The sequence below is a fragment of the Mangifera indica genome, chromosome 6 (genome assembly GCF_011075055.1).
Source record: "Mangifera indica cultivar Alphonso chromosome 6, CATAS_Mindica_2.1, whole genome shotgun sequence".
NCBI classification, from domain to species: Eukaryota; Viridiplantae; Streptophyta; class Magnoliopsida; order Sapindales; family Anacardiaceae; genus Mangifera; species Mangifera indica.
In genome coordinates, this window is record NC_058142.1 from 2,708,375 (window position 1) to 2,726,171 (window position 17,797).

At 32.1% G+C, this 17,797-nt stretch overlaps 3 protein-coding genes across 5 annotated transcripts; all 3 read left to right on the forward strand.

Moving 5' to 3' along the window:
• The first annotated feature begins 720 nt into the window (after window positions 1-720).
• On the forward strand, window positions 721-4,352 carry LOC123218056. 2 transcript variants are annotated; one of them, XM_044639258.1, is made up of 9 exons: window positions 721-1,048; window positions 1,137-1,264; window positions 1,645-1,692; window positions 1,819-1,932; window positions 2,170-2,238; window positions 2,368-2,424; window positions 2,628-2,783; window positions 3,731-3,811; window positions 3,917-4,352. In XM_044639258.1, the coding sequence occupies exons 1-9, from the start codon at window positions 937-939 to the stop codon at window positions 3,980-3,982; spliced, it is 831 nt and encodes a 276-aa protein (XP_044495193.1). In that variant the 5' UTR covers window positions 721-936; the 3' UTR covers window positions 3,983-4,352. The 2 variants fall into 2 exon arrangements, with proteins under 2 accessions (XP_044495193.1, XP_044495195.1); XM_044639260.1 differs by lacking the exon at window positions 2,628-2,783.
• A 5,299-nt stretch (window positions 4,353-9,651) lies between these two features.
• LOC123218221 (protein E6-like) lies at window positions 9,652-11,051 on the forward strand. 2 transcript variants are annotated; one of them, XM_044639518.1, is made up of 2 exons: window positions 9,652-10,064; window positions 10,149-11,051. In XM_044639518.1, exons 1-2 carry the CDS (start codon window positions 9,715-9,717, stop codon window positions 10,801-10,803), a joined length of 1,005 nt encoding a protein of 334 aa, XP_044495453.1. In that variant the 5' UTR covers window positions 9,652-9,714; the 3' UTR covers window positions 10,804-11,051. The 2 variants fall into 2 exon arrangements, with proteins under 2 accessions (XP_044495453.1, XP_044495452.1); XM_044639517.1 differs by having other exon boundaries at window positions 9,653-11,051.
• Window positions 11,052-16,343: 5,292 nt separating this feature from the next.
• LOC123218636 lies at window positions 16,344-17,797 on the forward strand. The gene is made up of 3 exons (XM_044640147.1): window positions 16,344-16,502; window positions 17,123-17,296; window positions 17,382-17,797. The coding sequence occupies exons 1-3, from the start codon at window positions 16,491-16,493 to the stop codon at window positions 17,646-17,648; spliced, it is 453 nt and encodes a 150-aa protein (XP_044496082.1). The 5' UTR covers window positions 16,344-16,490; the 3' UTR covers window positions 17,649-17,797.

Here is a 17,797-nt window from a genome sequence, read left to right on the forward strand (position 1 = left end):
AGTAATCTATCTTCAAGATAATCTTTATATTTTAGTAATCAAACATTACCCAAACCAAACGTCCTCTTAGGGTTTGGTTTTCAAAATCCGATGCTATCTTCGATGGCATCTTCTTCTTTTTTCTCTAGCGGTCGCTCCCTCACCATCTTTCTCTGTGACTAATGGTCTTAAATTTAGTATGAGACAATGTTTTGTCAAGAAAGATGAAACATTGTTTTCTCGAAGAAGATGAGATCTCTTGTCTTTCTTGACAAAAACAAGACTCCCGTTTTTGTTGAAAAAGACAAAATCAGATTCATCTTCTTAACGAAACTAAGTTATTTTTTACGTCAATTAATGCTATCTAAACTTTCAAATGAGATAAGTTTAATTGTTAGAGAGATAAGAGGTATCAAAAGATATTTAACATCAATGATGGTATTGAATTTAGTATCAAAGATCTAAAAATTAAACCTTAAGAGGGATATGTTATTTTTTAATATTTGAGTTAAGATAAATCTTTTAATTTTTAAAATTTAAGAAAGAAAAATAAAATAAAATATTAATTTATTTTTAATATTATAAATAAAATAATAATTTTATTTTTAATACCATTAATTTTAACCATATATAAATAAATAATTGAGAATTTTAAAATTTAAAAAATAAAACCTTAAAATAAAAAATATATTTTTAATGGGAATAAATCCTTTTAGATTTCACATACTCGCATTAGCTTTACGGTCTAAATATATTTTATGCACGAGCTCGATAACATAATTTTTTATGCTCTGAGTTTGGGTTTATTTAAACCAAGCTCAACTCAATTTTGTTGAACTCAGACTCGTTTATTAAATTCGAATACGAATTCAAACTTTTGTCACCCATCACCTTTGCCAAATCGAAAATCCAGTTACATTCGGATCCCAATTCACAGAACTGAGAGAAGCGGAAACAATGGCAGCTTTTCTAATTCGCTTGTTCCTCATTTTATCATCCCTATTAACTCTCACCTCACAAAATCAACACCATGAGATCGCCGAGGCCAAGCTCAAAATCTCTCGATTGGGTGATATATTCTCAACCAATTTTTAGAGTCATTTTAAATATCACAATCCAAACAGTCTTAGAATCATTGAATTTTGATGTTTTAACAGAATCTATTATGGAGGAAAGCCTGCAGAAACTCGATGCAAGGAGTAATTATATCAAGGTGCGCGACAATCTAATTGATGAACTGGCAATCAAGATTCAAGATCTGCAATCTCTCCTATCCAATATTAAGGTCTATTTCTTTCAGTTGTTACTCTTTTTTAATGAAGAGATTAAAAAATACTTTCTATGTAATGATAAAGCTTTGTTTTATCAAGTGTCAGGTTTTAATTAAGCTTCCCATGTAACTTCAAACTGGTTTGAACTTCTAGTAGAGTAAATGAGTTTCATTAGAGTAGAAAATAATTCTTTTCTGAAACGCAGCAAAACTATTAAATATTTTGATTTAAGAAATTTTTTTTTGGCCTTTTTGGAATTCTTACCAGAGACAAACGTAGATTGTAAGGATTCAGCAATCATTCTAACTTAAATTTACTATATCAATCTCTTGTTGCTGTTAAATATGACAGTTCTTTTCATCCTCAAGTATATTGTGTGTATTTCAATTTGCAGCATGACTTATCACATAACGAGGAAAGGGTTGCTGCATTGGAAGAAGAGGTTGGTCACTGTTATGTATAACGAGGAAAGGATTTCTGTTGTGTTTTCATAAGAAGCATATATGATATTGTGTTTATTGTTATTTAACTTTTAACTAATTTGAAAAGTAGGCTTTGTGATGCTTAGGTACGACTGCTGTGGGCTGTTTCCAGACAAAACAATTTTGATCTTCACATTTTACAATCTAAAGCACAGGATGCTGAGGATAGATTGGAAGAGGTTACTTCACAAGTTGAAAAGGTTCAACCCTCATTTTTATCCTTATAGACTTCATCTAATGGCGGTGGAACAATTTCTTATTTAACTGGTTGATTGTTATTTGTACAATTTTTCATTATCTAAAGTAAAGGCTGCTGAGGTGTAGTAATGAATGTATTTTAATGACTGATAGGAATGCAGTTTTGGGTTTTGTAAAGATTAAGAATGATTTTCTATTGTTGTAATTCATTGTTGAATCTTTGTTTACTTTGATTTTAGATGGCAGACTTTGTCAATGAGCAGTGGATTCAAATTCAACATCTTGAGCAGGCTCTCCATATGACAGAAGTATAGTCCTAGAAAATGATTTCAATTATTTGTTCAAATTTTCAGTATGTAAAGTAAAGGCTGCTGTGTTTGCTGTTGATGCCATGAATGTATCGATTTTTAATATTGTTGTTACTGTTTTACTTCTAGATGAGGGCACATAATGCTCAAAGGAAATTGAGGGTTACAAAATGCACATTCTTGAAGGTAATATTTAATAGTTAGAAAATTTTGCAGATGTTGATCTCTCTTGTTATTTCAGTTCTGTTTTTTTTCTTTTAAAGTATCTGTATAATTAATGGCAGTTGTAGTTTCTATAGTTTTTTAGAAATGGTAGTATTTTCTTATTTTTGCATATACTCATTTTTTAAGTAAGTCTTAACCAAACTATTTCTTATGTATCTCTATAGTTTGTCAATGAACTTTACGAAAAACATCTTCCAAAGTTATTAGGGGTATTCGATTCTTATTTTTCTGGTGGAGATTCTACTTTGAGGTCTTATTTCTTTCAAGCGGAACAACAATTTAAGAGATTCTTTTCAGCTTTTAAGAAGTTTCACCATGAGGTTTGTACTTTCAAACTTTCTCAGTTATTGTGCACAAAGTAGTTCATTGGGGTTTTGCCTCTGTTGCTATAACTTGAAATTCTAAAATAATCTTGGTGAAAGTTTTTCTTTTCTGTAAAAAGTCAATTTTTGATTCCATGTTGAACATTTGATCTTATTATGATGGTACCGATTCTTTTACTTCTTTCCCTTTTATACTAGTCTCTTCAACTCTCAAAATCATAGAAATATGAGAAATGCTAACTGCAAGATTGCAGAATATTGTTCTTCACTACTTTACCTCATTCAGCAATCTCCCAAACCATGGAAGTATTGCAAAGACTGATGTGTTAGTGGTAGTTCTCACTATTGTGATGTTTGGGACCCTTTTGATGGGTTAGTTACCCTGCTATATTGGTGACTTCTATGTGTCTTTTACTTCTTTCCCTTTTATACTAGTCTCTTCAACTCTCAAAATCATAGAAATATGAGAAATGCTAACTGCAAGATTGCAGAATATTGTTCTTCACTACTTTACCTCATTCAGCAATCTCCCAAACCATGGAAGTATTGCAAAGACTGATGTGTTAGTGGTAGTTCTCACTATTGTGATGTTTGGGACCCTTTTGATGGGTTAGTTACCCTGCTATATTGGTGACTTCTATGTGTGTGTGTGTGTGTGTGTGTGCGCAACTTCAACTTCCTTATTATGCTGATTGTGTATTGTTATTGCTATGTTGTCAGACACTAAATTGTGTGGACCACGAGAAGTCTAAGAAAAGCGGTGTGTGTGTGTGTGTGTGTGCAACTTCAACTTCCTTATTATGCTGATTGTGTATTGTTATTGCTATGTTGTCAGACACTAAATTGTGTGGACCACGAGAAGTCTAAGAAAAGCGGTCCCTATATCCAACTTTGCCTGGAAACATCTATGATCTTGGATCTGACTATATCTTTTTCATTTGCAGTTGCAAGGATTAATCAAACAAAAAATGGAAAAGAATGAATTGACTGCTGCTCTTGTCAATGAGGAACTCATATTTTTTGTGGTATGTTCTTTAAGTTGCTCATTTGTCAACTATTTTCTGTGTTATGCAACCACTTTCCTTTTTTTTCTTTAAATCACTGGCATTGACAAAATTATCAAATTCCAGGCCTCTGCTCTAATAACCTTCCCAGTATTAACTGCTTGGATGCTGCTCTCATCAAAGTTCAGCTAGTTTTTTCGCTTTTAAATGGCCGACTTCCTTTTCATGAAAACAAGTCTATTATCCAAACTAGTCTTCATTTTCTTTTCCATTGAAGGCACAAGAATGATTGACTTAATGCAACACCCCCAAAGCCCCCCCCTCCCAACCTTTGTATCAATTAACATGTATGATTACTGTTAAAACCGTCACCGTTGCCCATGTCCTTAAGTTTCTCTATTGATGATTCTGGGAGACAACTGATAATGTCTTCCTTCATAATTTTGGATAGACTTGTTTCCTTGATCAGATGAATATTATCATTCCAGTAGTTTTTTTAATGTTGATGATGATAGGTATTGGACATTTGCCCAGGTAATCAAAGCGTTACATGTTTACAAAATTGAGAAAGTTTGTTGGACTTTTACTTTGAATTTTTTATTTTTCTTCATTGTTTTGTATCTGTTGTTATTCTCCTAACTTGCTTAATGATTTTTTTGCTTTCATTATGTATACATTTTTGGAGTAATTCTGAACAGCATTGGGGCAATTTGGCCCATGAATTGCAAAACGAAGAGTAGAGAAGCTTTGCATTCCACCTAAGTGTCTGGATTTTCAATAAACTTCAGGCCCATTAAGCAAAGAATAAAAAAGGTAATAAAGTCCTTCACGGTGTTCTACCATAAACAATCAAATTTCAAAGTCGATCTTCCAGCGTCCGTCCGCGCTGAATTCATTCTCATTCCAAGCATGATAACCAAAATGTTCCTATTTTCTGTGGACAGAAGATAATTTTGCGAAAAATGGCTTTCTTGGACACCAATCAAATTATGTAGAGGTACAATTGAAAACACAGATAATTTTAAATTTCAGATAAAACAATATTATGTATATCTATTTTATATATATAAATGAATATATATTTATGTATGTCATCATATAATTATGTGATTTTTAATACTATTAGCAGACCCTTGAACCTCAGCCCGCAGAAAGAGATAGTGGATGACACAACGGGAACAGAAACTGCCAGGTTTAGCCCTTTTTAAATGGCTTTCTTCAGAAACACACTCAAATTGGATAGATCACAACTAATTTTAACCTAAGAGGAGATCTTCAATTGTAGACTGAAATGAAATCCAAAACAAAAAGAGAAAGACAATGAAAGCAAAATCTCATTAATATTCCCCCATTCAAAAACAACAAGAAGCCTAGGAAACCTTTTTCCTGTTATTTTTCCTTTATTTTTATTTTTTACTTTTACTTTGTCATCTCGGCAAAGCAAATAAAAACTTTGAAACAGGCTGGAATTTGCTCTAGCACTAATCAAGGATGAAAACTAATCTTTACCCAGATGAATAAAAATTAAAAAGAAAAAGGAAAAAGTTTTGGCAGATTTGTTGAACACCAACGTTGACAAAAAAAGCCTATTATTTCTGTATCCTTATCACTATGGGTGAACATAGTTCTTCATATCTCTTTTTTCATTTGGTTTCACTTTCTTCCCCAGTCACTTTCAGTGCCACTTGACCGACCATTTATTAATCAATACAGTAACTACTAAATCCAACCCCACTGATGGAGACTCAGCTCGTGCCCTTTAACTTCCTTCCTCAATGCCTAACTTTCCTCTCTACTTAAGACCCTTAGATTTTACCTGTACATTTTTAAAATTTTTCTCTAATAATGACACCATTGTGCTCTTTCCAGGTAATTTCGTGAAACCCATTTGGAGCTTCTTGAAGATTTTATTGCATTAGACTAGTCAAGTTACACAGAAAATGGCTAAATATAGGTCGGAAAGTGGTATTTTGCTAATTGAGAAATGCATCTGTCATCATAAGTATAAGGAAAATCACTTGAGTTTTATAAAAATAGAAGCTTCTTTTGCTGTTTCTCTTTTGACTTTAGCCTTTTGTTAATCTGTTTTTTCTTGCTTGAGCCATGGCCCCAATCATACTCATAAATTTAAGGAAACATTATTAGGTGATGAAAATGAAAATAGGAAGTGGGTTATGGCTGAATATTTAATAATGTAGCTAGCAATCTGCAAAGTGAAAATCTGTAAGTGCAGATGTAGTTGAGTTGTAGCTTTTGTTGTGTTGTTGTTACTGTATCCACAAGCAAAATTATTTAATGAAACTTTCTCTTTAAGCATAATAAATGCATTTGCATTAAATGTCCGTTTATAATAGTTGGTTTTATCCATTACATGTTCCTGGATGGCTGGATCCACTGGTCTCCTCCAACTGTCTCACCTATTTTTGTTTTTGATTAAGAGTAATGTTACCCTTACTTACTTACGAGTATACAAATGAATACATATATAATATATTATTATGTGATTAGATATTATTGTATCTTTAATTTTAAATCATTCAATCATTTTATAACATATATTTAATGTATATCTATTTGTATGTTCAAAGTTGATACGTATAATTTTTTTGTTTTTTCAAACCCATATTTAAATTAAAGGGTAAAAGAAAAAAAAAAAGGTTATTTGCACTTTCTTAGGAATAGGACAATTAAATCCTTCAACAAAATAATAGAACCACAACCATACATAAAAAGGGATTGAGCAAACATGTAAAGACATCTTATTATCAATTGAGTAATGTTGACAAGTTAGAAGATTTTCTGGCATCCCATCTTTGACGGAACCAATTACCCAACTTGGAGGAGGTTTATCATGAATGTCTTGATCTTTAAGTACAAAAATGGGTTTGAGGATGGAAAATTACCAAGTCACTACTTTGGAAACCTAATGAAGAAGATTGGATCATTTGTAATTCTATGGTTATGTTTTAGATTCTAAACTTGGTTAATAAAAGCTTGGTGCACTTGACTTCCAATATGAGGAAGAACCATTGTTTGATTGGATGACTAAGTTGCTTTACCTTGACAAGACCCAATTCGATTTATGATGTCAATTCTTGCAACAATTATTGAATCTTATATTTAGCTAAATGCATTGTTCAATATATCGCCTCCTATATTGAGCAGGAAGTCTTCGTTCAAACCAACTATGCACATGTTCTTTAAGTCCATAGTGATGTGTAGATTAAAGTATATGTCTCTAAATAAGACAGTCAATTCACGAGATTTGTCACATTTTTTGCATACAACTATCATGTAGAGATCTAAAAGGCAATTAATATTTCCCTATACTTTGTTGAAACTAATTACATGGTTGTGATCAAAACAAATGAAGAAGTTGTTTAACAATTCCACTTGCTCAAAGATATGGTTGTTAAAGTTCTTGACTCTTGCCTACAATGCAACGAAAATGTTGCGATTATTATTGTATTATATTCAGATTTTCATGAATGAATGAGATAAATTTAAATTGATTGTCATTCTGTTCATCTTTAATACCAAGTGAAGTTGTCTAACCTTTGTCACATGTCATCTCAAAAGCAACTAACAAATATACCCACCAAGACTCTTGGAAGCACTATTCCACACCCTCTCACATGATATTGGCTTAAAGAGGCAAATACACAAGCTTGAAAGAGGCAAACACAACAACTTGAGGGAGGGCATATATGTCGTTAAAAAAGGGACTTACAAAGAAGTTACATTGTATTCTTTTTTTCACAACTTACGGGAGAATGTCAAGAATAGAGATATAAATCCCTTATCATCAATTAAAATTTTCAAAAAATGAATCTATAATAATTGAATAGCTTGAAAAAAGATGTTAAAAACTTGGACAACCAAATCTAAACATAAGTTGGTCACACAACATTATCTCAGGACTTAATTACCTTAGTCATTGGCCTCAATTTATGAAATAATCAATTTGTAAAAATCTCCATATTGTCATTTCTATCACTTTCTTCTATGATGCTGAAAAAAAAATAAAAATTAACCAATTATATTATATGTTTTTGCTTTAATGTCCATTGTTACCTCTTTTTTACAATATGGCCCCATGCATTTATGAGAAAAATGATAATATTCTTCAAAGAAAAAAAAAAAAAGTTTGTGCCAAAAAGAACCTGACCAGCTAAACAGTCATGTTGTGTGGGCACCTGCTGCTGCATACAAAAATAATATTTGACAATAAATGGTTTAATTGGCAACAAAAAATTAGTTGCTTCATTTGAAATAGCTACTCAATAAACTTACCAACCCAACCCATTTAATTAATTTTATATTACCAAATTTATTTTACCAATTTTACTGTAACCTATCAATTTCAGATTAAATGTTCAATTATTTTTACCATAAGAAGCCTTCTTTTTCTCACTCTCTTGCGTAAATAACAAGCCAATCCATTAAAAATTCTGAAAAAGTGATCAAATTTATTGGTTGAATTAATAATTTTTGTATGATTAAATTTTAAAAAATTTATTTTTTTCATTTAGGATTTTGAAAACAAATTTGGTGAATGGCAATTTTTTTCTTCGACATTTCTCTCTTGATGACTCTTTTTACGACCAATAAAACCTTATTTGAGTTAATCTAATTTTACTCAGTAGAAGTATCAAAGAAACTAGTTGTTAATTGATGAATTATATAATTGATAAAAATGCTTAATTTTATGATTAAAAATTTTATCATTTCGAAGAAAAAATTTTCATATTTGATGAGAAATTGAGCGTGGATTGTGGCGAATGGGGCCCATGAAATTGAGAAGGAAAGTGGGTAGGTATGTAAATATGTTACAAAGAACAGAGAGCACATGCTTTTTGTCCCCACCATTTCCTCAATCCACGCATTATTACCCTCCCCACTCCTTCCCATTCTTTTCAATTTCCTATTTTACCCCTCTTATTTAATCCCTTCAATCTTACGCAATACTTAAGTACCCTTATTTAATTAATAAAATTATATATTCTTAATTTTAAATATTTAATATATAATTTAATAATTTTAAATTAGTAATAAATTTAAATATGTATCTTCAAATAATAATTTAAATAATAAAAGAATAGATTTTATACATGAGAGAATATAAATTCAAGTCTGTTCTAATAATATATCAAGATTAAACTAACTTACTTGAATCAGATTAAACTTATTTAATTCAATAATTATAGGTGAGATTTGTTCTACTCAAGCTAGTTGTTTCTCATCCTATGTGATAGTTCAGTTCAAATAGAATTCTTCGTTATAAAAAAAAAAATCTAAATATTTAGTTAAATATTCAAAATACTTATACTAAGTTATCATATATAGTGTATTCAAATAATATAGTATTTTATGATTGGATATTAATTTACCTTTAATTTAAAATTAATTTATTATATAATTATATATTACTTATATATTTAATTTATTAATAATTAAAATTAAATAGGCATAATTAACCGCATATAAATAAATGAATTGGAGTGCTTTCTACATCAAATCTTTGTGGTGGGAAAGATGTACAATTATCTCGGGATTCTTTGCTACTTTTTTTAAGGGCTGATGAGGAGGGTATCTTAAGTTAACCCTATTACTAAGCACAATTTTGTATCGTTTCCATGGCGAAATTACACTTAAAAAGGGTCTTTCTTAAAAGACTCCATAATATGATTAACAAAGAAACAAGAAGAAACAGTTCTATTAGTTAAATATGGACCACAATCATCACTCATCACCCAACCTCATCCTGTTTCCAACTAATGAGTTGAATTTGTCATGAGATAGAAATTTTATTTATTTATTTATTTCTTTGCTTTTCTTTTCTCAAGGAGAGACAGAGGTCTATATATTCTGCCTAAAGTTCCAGTCTTCACAGCTTTCCCTCTACTAGCTATACGCGTATCACCATGGCTCTGAAACTCTTCCCTTTTCTCTTGCTGCTAACGCTCTCGATCTCTCTGCAAATTCATGCTAGAGAGAGCCAGTTCTTCAGCAAAGTTCCCAGCACTTCCAACAACAACAATGTTCAGGAGACGACACTCCCCAACACACGAGAGCAAAGCTTGAACAAGCAACAACAAGAGCCCAGCTTTGTCCCGGAGACGACGAATCAAAAGACAGTAACAGTCAAGTATCAAGAACAGAAACAGCAGAAACAACAGCAAGAACCCACTTTTATCCCGGAGACTGAAAATGGCTACGGATTATACGGCCACGAAACCGGTCAGTTCCCTCCCACCACTTCCGCCGCAGAGAAATATGAACCACACACCACCCCCACTACCACCACACCAACCTATTATGAGCCCTACACTACTCCCACCACTTCCGCCGCAGAGAAATATGAACCATACACCACCCCCACTACCACCACACCAACCTATTATGAGCCCTACACTACTCCCACCACTTCCGCCGCAGAGAAATATGAACCATACACCACCCCCACTACCACCACACCAACCTATTATGAGCCCTACACTACTCCCACCACCACCACCGGGAGTTATGAACCCTACACCACCCCGATCACCTCCGCCGCGGAAAATTATTCCCCGTACACTACCCAGTCTCAAACCCAAGAATACTACAGCAACAACAACCGTGGATACAACAACAACAACAATTATTACTACAACAAGAATGCTTTTTGGAGTCAGCCGGACAACATGAGCGGCTCCAAGTACAAGGAAAATGGCTACACCAGCTTGGCAAACAGCAACAACAACAACAACAACAACGGCTACTATAACTACTACAATGGCGGCAACAATGGTGAGAAGCAGGGCATGAGTGACACGAAGTTCCTGGAGAATGGCAAGTATTATTACGACGTTCAGAATGAGAAGAATAGCTACTATCCCAATCGGTATCAGAGTTCAGAGAATGAGTACAACAGTCGGAATTACAATAGCAACAATCAGAAAAGTTACGAGTACAATAACTTCATGGATAAGAACCAGAACCAGTATGAGTTTGATGAGCTCAATGATTGATGAATCGATCCAAGCACCCGTTGTTTACACATAAAAGTGAAATCACTTCTAGTAATGGTGTTTAATTAGCTGCAAATTAAGTTTTTATTAGGATAATTAAGTTTTTATTAATTTTTTGATCTTGTTTTTGGGTTTTTATCATCATCATCGTGCACTCTGAAATGCTAAGGTATGTTTGAGAACATGTATGGTTTTTTCGAATTCTTGTTCATGAATTATTATATACAGCTTTTCTTGCTTCTCTTTCACGTTCCTCCATTATCATAGCCCGCTAAGATGTGAAAAGTATATTAATTACTGTAAATTTAATGCCATTTCATCTATGTATGTAATTGCGGTCCATTAATAATCCTGCTTAAGGTCACCTAACAATATATGATGATGATATTATTTTGGGAAACATTTAATTATTAAAGTAACATCTCATATTATAATGAGAAGGAGTGTCGGGTACATGAGTTGCTTTTGTAAAATATGGGTCCTATATTACTTTCAAATTCGGGACCAAACAAAAAAAAGAAAGAACTTCTCGATAGATTAGGAGATATAATGCAAATTGGACTTTCGTCTTTCTTCTTAGTGCTAATTTGTTTGGCACTTGCTAGTGTTTCTTAAAGATGACAACATTGACTCTCTTTCAGCAAGATGATGATCATTTTTTTTCCCATTATTTTCCACTAAACTGTTCTTTATACACGGTGATCTACAGAGACTAAAAATGATCATAGGTTTATTGATTGTGTCTGAAAAAAAAAAGTAATCTGAAGGATGGCTCTCTGAATTCGCATCGCCCAGCATTGAACTGTGTTGATATAGAGGATAAGATTTAGGTGCAACTTTCAAGTAATTTCGGAGTGGACTAAATCGGAAAAGTTTCTACGTCCAGAGATGTGTTTTATACCGGCGATATGGGTTTTTGTATCAGAAAAAAGTTGGTAGAAAGCACGCATGGTTATTGTACTCAATTGGTATTAATAACTGTGAATGAAAAAATAATTCTGATTAGGCGGCTAAGTCTTACTTGCTTTTTAACAACTACATAGACCTAGTTCACCTTCACCTAATAAACACAACAAATTAATAACTACTGCATCCTACAAACATTAGCCTAGTGACGACAATTTAACATTTCAAGCAAGGTTTTCGGCCTGTTTTTTTTTTTAACAGAGAAAGATTCTCTAATAAAAACAAAAATAAATATTGAGATAATTAAAATTTTTATAATAGTAAATAGACAAAAATAAAAATAAATATATCTTCAACACATTTTTTTTTTGATTCGTTCATTTTATTAAATATCTTATAAATCCTTCTATATTGAATTACCTTTACAAATATATCTTGATATTTAGTAAATATTTTATTATTTTTCTAACACAAATAATAATAAAAAAAGGGAATGAAGAGAAATTTTCCCAGAGGGGTCGACAAAGAGAGGGAACGGAGGAAAAATTTTTTTAAGATAAGAATTCTTTGTTATCTTTCTATTTGAGATGAAACGACAATAAAAAAAGATTTATCCTATAGGGATAGACATGAAGGTTTGGGTATTCATTTTCAATAGTTCTGTTGTCATCCTAGTATGAGCAAAATGCCTAAGACTGACTGACATACCATGAGATGAAGCCAGAATTATCCTTTTTGTTCATCGTCCGTTTTTTACCCAGCTATGGAGCTACATACAAATTTCAAAGTCAATATCAATCTAGCTAGCTAGTTATCTGAAGCTTGGACCAGTTTAGGGCATCCACTCAATTCCAAATGCTCATCAAGAAAAAGAGATTAGTTTAAGATCTGAAACTAGTTGGTTACTCACTGTCACCCACTGCCACGTCATCAAAATATATTGAAGTAGGGTCATCCTTCTACTTTAAATTTTCATAAAGTATTAAAGGGGATTAATTTAATAAATTATTAAAAGAAAAAAAAAAAAGATAAATTAATCGGATTATCTTCCGCCGTGATTGACGGTTTGACTTGTTCGAATTTTCGACTTTACTTTTTGCCTCCTAACTTTTGACAACTTTGTATCCCAACACGTACATCCGAAATGACACGGTGCCCCTTATTCTAATATTATTCTTAATATTTTGAATTCGAGTGTCTTAAATTAAATTGTGGGACAATTTCCTCTATTCACCTCCGGATTTAATATTTAGGGTGTCTAATTAAATATTGATATAATATATCATAATATGATCGAATAATTTTAAATTAGAGATAAAAAATATCATTATCTAAATACTTAATCAAATACTTAAAATTGAATATACATAATATTGCTCGTATAAGATTACGAATTAATGAAATCACTTTTTTACAAGTAAGTTTTAACATGTGCATTGTAAAAATGGGATATCTTTGGATGTTTCCAAAACCAAAGGAGAAAGATTTTTCCTTTCTAATAGGAGAATTTGAGACATAAAAAACTCAGCATAAATTTCTTGAAAATAACATTGTTAGTTAATCAAAATTACACATTTGGTTTTGATCCACTTATGATAGATCAATCCAACCCGTTTGTAATTAACTGTGAATGGGCAATTGATAGGAGTTGAGATTTCAGTTGGGCACATATTTAAATGTTTCAACATTTGCTACAAAATGACAGTAACGCAAACATTATATTATGCACTAATATTTTATCATTGTCAAAGATAATTCTAAGGTTAGGTTTCAATTCAAATTCAACTAATTGGCCTAATAGTCAAATACTGTTTTGCACTTGTGGTTTAAGCCAATTCACCAAAACCAGAAAATTTTCCAAGAAATAAAAGCATTGATTAAAGGTGTTGAATAGGAAAGTAGAGAATTTGTTGTTGAATAAGTTTATAGTAGAGTGGATTATAAATGAATTAAGTGGACAATAAATTAATGAAATTAAATTACCACCAACTTAGGTGGGTAATTTAAAGTTGAACTGCCAAGGTAGGTGGGCATCTATTGGATTTTAGTTAGAAAGCAATATTATGAGTACTCACTTAAAGTACACAAATAGATACATATTTTTATGTGTCATTATGTAATTAGGTATTATTTTAGACTTAATTTAAAATCATCTCATCAGATGATGACATATATCAAATGTATACTTATTTATGTATTCAAAATGGGTAATTATAGTTTTATTGTTTTACTAAAGCAGTTTGGAGGAATCATTTTGAACATTTATTTCAAACCAAATCTTATTAAGGAAATTGAAAAAATAAGGGCTAATTAAATTCTTATTAAAGTCTACCTACAAATGTGTAGTTGCTCTAGCTAAACTAACGAGAGTTGGTTGATACTTATAAAAGCACATCTGCACATGCTAACCCAAAGGGCCTGGAACCTAACCCAAACCCTCAGAATTTTGGCTACCAATATCACCTGCATTTGATTTCAATTTTCATAAATTTAGATTAAAACATTAAGTGATTGCCCAATTGATATTAAGATTTCTGACGTGTATTGGTGACCAAATACTAATTTCACACAACTACTCTCTAATCGTAATACAAATAATATTATGTATACTCAATTTTAAGTAATCAAGTAGGTTCACAAATATGATATTATTATATGATTAAGTGTTGTTTTATTTTTTATAAGGTTTAGGGTTTAGGGGTAAAGGCTTCTGATTTCACTTGCAAACAAGACCTTCGAAGTTGGGGATTTACCCACATCCTACAGTGCATTTTGTAACTGATTTTGATTAATTTCTTGAACCACCACCACCACCGTTTATGGTTTTGAAATCTCTTAATCACATAATAACACTTATCTACTCAAAACTGGGTATAAATAGTTTTATTAATATATTATTAAATTTAATTTTTTAAGTTGATGCTTGATCATATTTCCTGTCAAGTTCTTCATATTATGAGGGAAAAACTTCTATTTTATTTTATTTTTGGTCCAAGTTTAAACATATACAGTTACAAACAGCATAGTTATAAGCCTGAGGCTTAGTTTCTTTCACTGAAATAATAAGATGAATGGAAGCAAACTGTGTAAAATTATCTTCCTCTTTCTGAGAAAAATAATTTTCTTTGTAATGTTTGAACCCGTTCTTTACACAGTGAAAATGGACGGATTCAACAATAAACTGAAGCCCAATTGATAAACTAGTAGATATATTCGGATAAATTGGGCTTTCTATTGGGCCCAAAATTCAAGCATCAATAGGCTTAAGGCCTCTATATTCTGACATTTCATTTGCAATTCCAAAATAATTTATTTATATTTTTGAATATATAATTTAAATATATAGATAATATATTATAATCTAATTAAATAATTTTAAATTATGTATAAAATAATATATAATTATATAATAATATATCATCTGTATATTCAATTATATACTTAAAAATATGTATATATAATTCTACATAAAGATTAAATTCATGTGATTGTGTTAAATTATAAAAAAAAAAAAAACACTAAAACTAGCTAATTAATACCCTGATAACATTATTTTCTAAATTTATACTTAATTAATTTAATGATATTTAACTTTTGAGTAATATTATGTTTATATAATTTTTAATATATAATTAGATAAATGAATGATTATATATTTTTAATTTAAAATTAAATTTTGTACTTGTAAGTAAACTAAAACCACAAATGTCGCACGATTTAACAGTCAAAACGCCAACATCTGGCATCAGGAAGATTGATCAAATCCAACGGCCTCAATTTGACTAGGCTTTTAACTTCGCATCACCAAATTTTTACCATCATCGTGAACAAAAATATGCAGAGTTGTTGTAGACTTGAAGCGCCGTATGGATTACAGTTTATGATTGCGAAGGAGGCCTGTCGGCATCGCCCGAGAGTTGGCAAGCTAACCCATAACCATAACTATAATTTCTTTTGCGTTTTACGCTCCATATATCACCTGAGTAAAATTAAAGACTTTGACTACCTAAAATCTTACACTTAGTTTCACATCACTAATACAATTACTGGTGAAACGCTCTGTTTCTGTTTTCTTCTTCAGAAATCAGAGTACTCGACCTGATTTTAAGTTTCAACTGTCACTCCACTCCAATCTTAAACTGAATGACTCCATATTCTGTTTTCTTTTGTATTTTGCATTTGTTTTAAAAGAATAATGCCATAGCCTGCACAGAATCTTCATTAGTTTTTTGCTCAATGAACAACCAAGAAAGCCTTACTATTCTCCTTGTCTTCTTGTTCTTTTTGGACCTAACACTGTTGCTTTTGTACGCGGGCACAGGAATCACACATTGATGAAGAGTCATGGAGAGCGCTCTTACGTTCATTTCAGGCTCTTAATGATTCAACAGCATAGCTTTTATTGTTTCTTAAGTAGCCCATGATAGGACAAAAGATCTTTTTTTTTTTTTTACATTTTCCTGGTTGGCTTAATTGGGGTTGAAGAAGTTTGAAAATTTATAATATGGCGGTAAATCAACGGTTAAAGTGTAGTTATTGTGTCTGAGCAGTTGTGGTTATCAGTTGTTAAAAAAATAATCAAGCTGTGACTTAAATAGGTGAACACCCAGATGGGACCCAGAACATTAATAGTCTCATGTTTAAGGAACAATTTCCATGGCGATTACCCAAAAATGTGGTCTTCCTGAAGCAATTTTCTCTACTTTTGTGGAGTTTCTGTGATCACCAACTCCCCTTTCCATATTTTGCTTCTTTGTGCTGTGGCAACTGTTTGAGAAACCATGGCCACTCAGGTATTTGTCATTTCCCTCTTACTGTGTTTTTCTTTCTGTTCATCATGTAACTGCAAGTTATTGTGTTTTATTTTGTGATTATTTGAGTGTAAATTCATGAAAAGAATCAGTTTCTGGGAATGTTGCAGTAACAAACAATGAATCTACAGTGCTTTGTTTAAGAATCTTGATTGACTGTTTTCTTTCTCTTTGTGGGTATGCTGACTACTGTCGCTGTTGAATTATGTTCAAAATGCCTACAAGTTCAAGGAGGATTCATTTCTAATTTGAATAGTTTCTAATGGATCATTCTCTGGTTGTTCATAGCTTCCATTGCCGTAGTTGTTTTGTGACAATTACATGGAAATATGCTTAAAATCTGACTGATGACTGTGGAAACAGTTTTTCTTCCTCTCTAATGTTTGGTGATCCCAAATAGGCAAAGTTTGTCGGTGGTTTTCCAAATACCCGAATCCAAATATTCTTAGAAATTTCAATTCAGGTTGTTGTTTTCTTTGGCAATGGTGGAGTTTTCCCTGTACAATATTTCAAGTCTATTTTATTGGGAATAATATGAAAGTATTGCATAAATCAGAAACTTGAAGCTTTATACGAGTGAATTAATGGCAGTTGGTTTTCAGGAGCATGAGATCTCGAAGGGATGGCCATTTGGGCTAGAGATTATGAAGGCAAGACTTCAAGTGCTGGAGAGCAGACAGCAGCAGACTGCTCCAGCAGCCGCAGATCAACCTTACTCCATTCAAGTGCGATCAATCAGTTTCTCCTCATTCTCATCCTCCAACCTTGACACTGAGGTAACTTTTATGTTAGCATGTTTTTACCTTGAAAATACATTAATAACGCAGAAGGCTTAAGAAAATCTTGTGCTGGCAATGGCAGTCCACAGCATCGTTCTTCCAAGACCATAGTGTGTCACTAGGCAAACTGATTGGATTTAAGGCCGGAGAAGGAAGAAGAAGCTTTTACTTCCCGAATGGATTCCATTTTGAAGAGGGTAATCAGAAAATATCAGTGAGAGGTGGAACATTCTCCAATATGGGTATGAATACGACTGAACCACATCAACATGGAGTTCATACATCTGCTGGAATTTGTATTCCTCTTCTGCATAAGATGAGCCGAAGCAGAAGCAAACCAAGACACTAATCAATCTTCAGATTCAGAATAAATATTCATGGCTTCTGCCATATCCTGTTTTCAGAAATTTGTGATTCATTTCATTGTTGCTTCTACAAGTTTTCCTTTGTAAGTGGCTGCTTGGCACCGTTTGGAATAACATATTGTACTTGGCATAA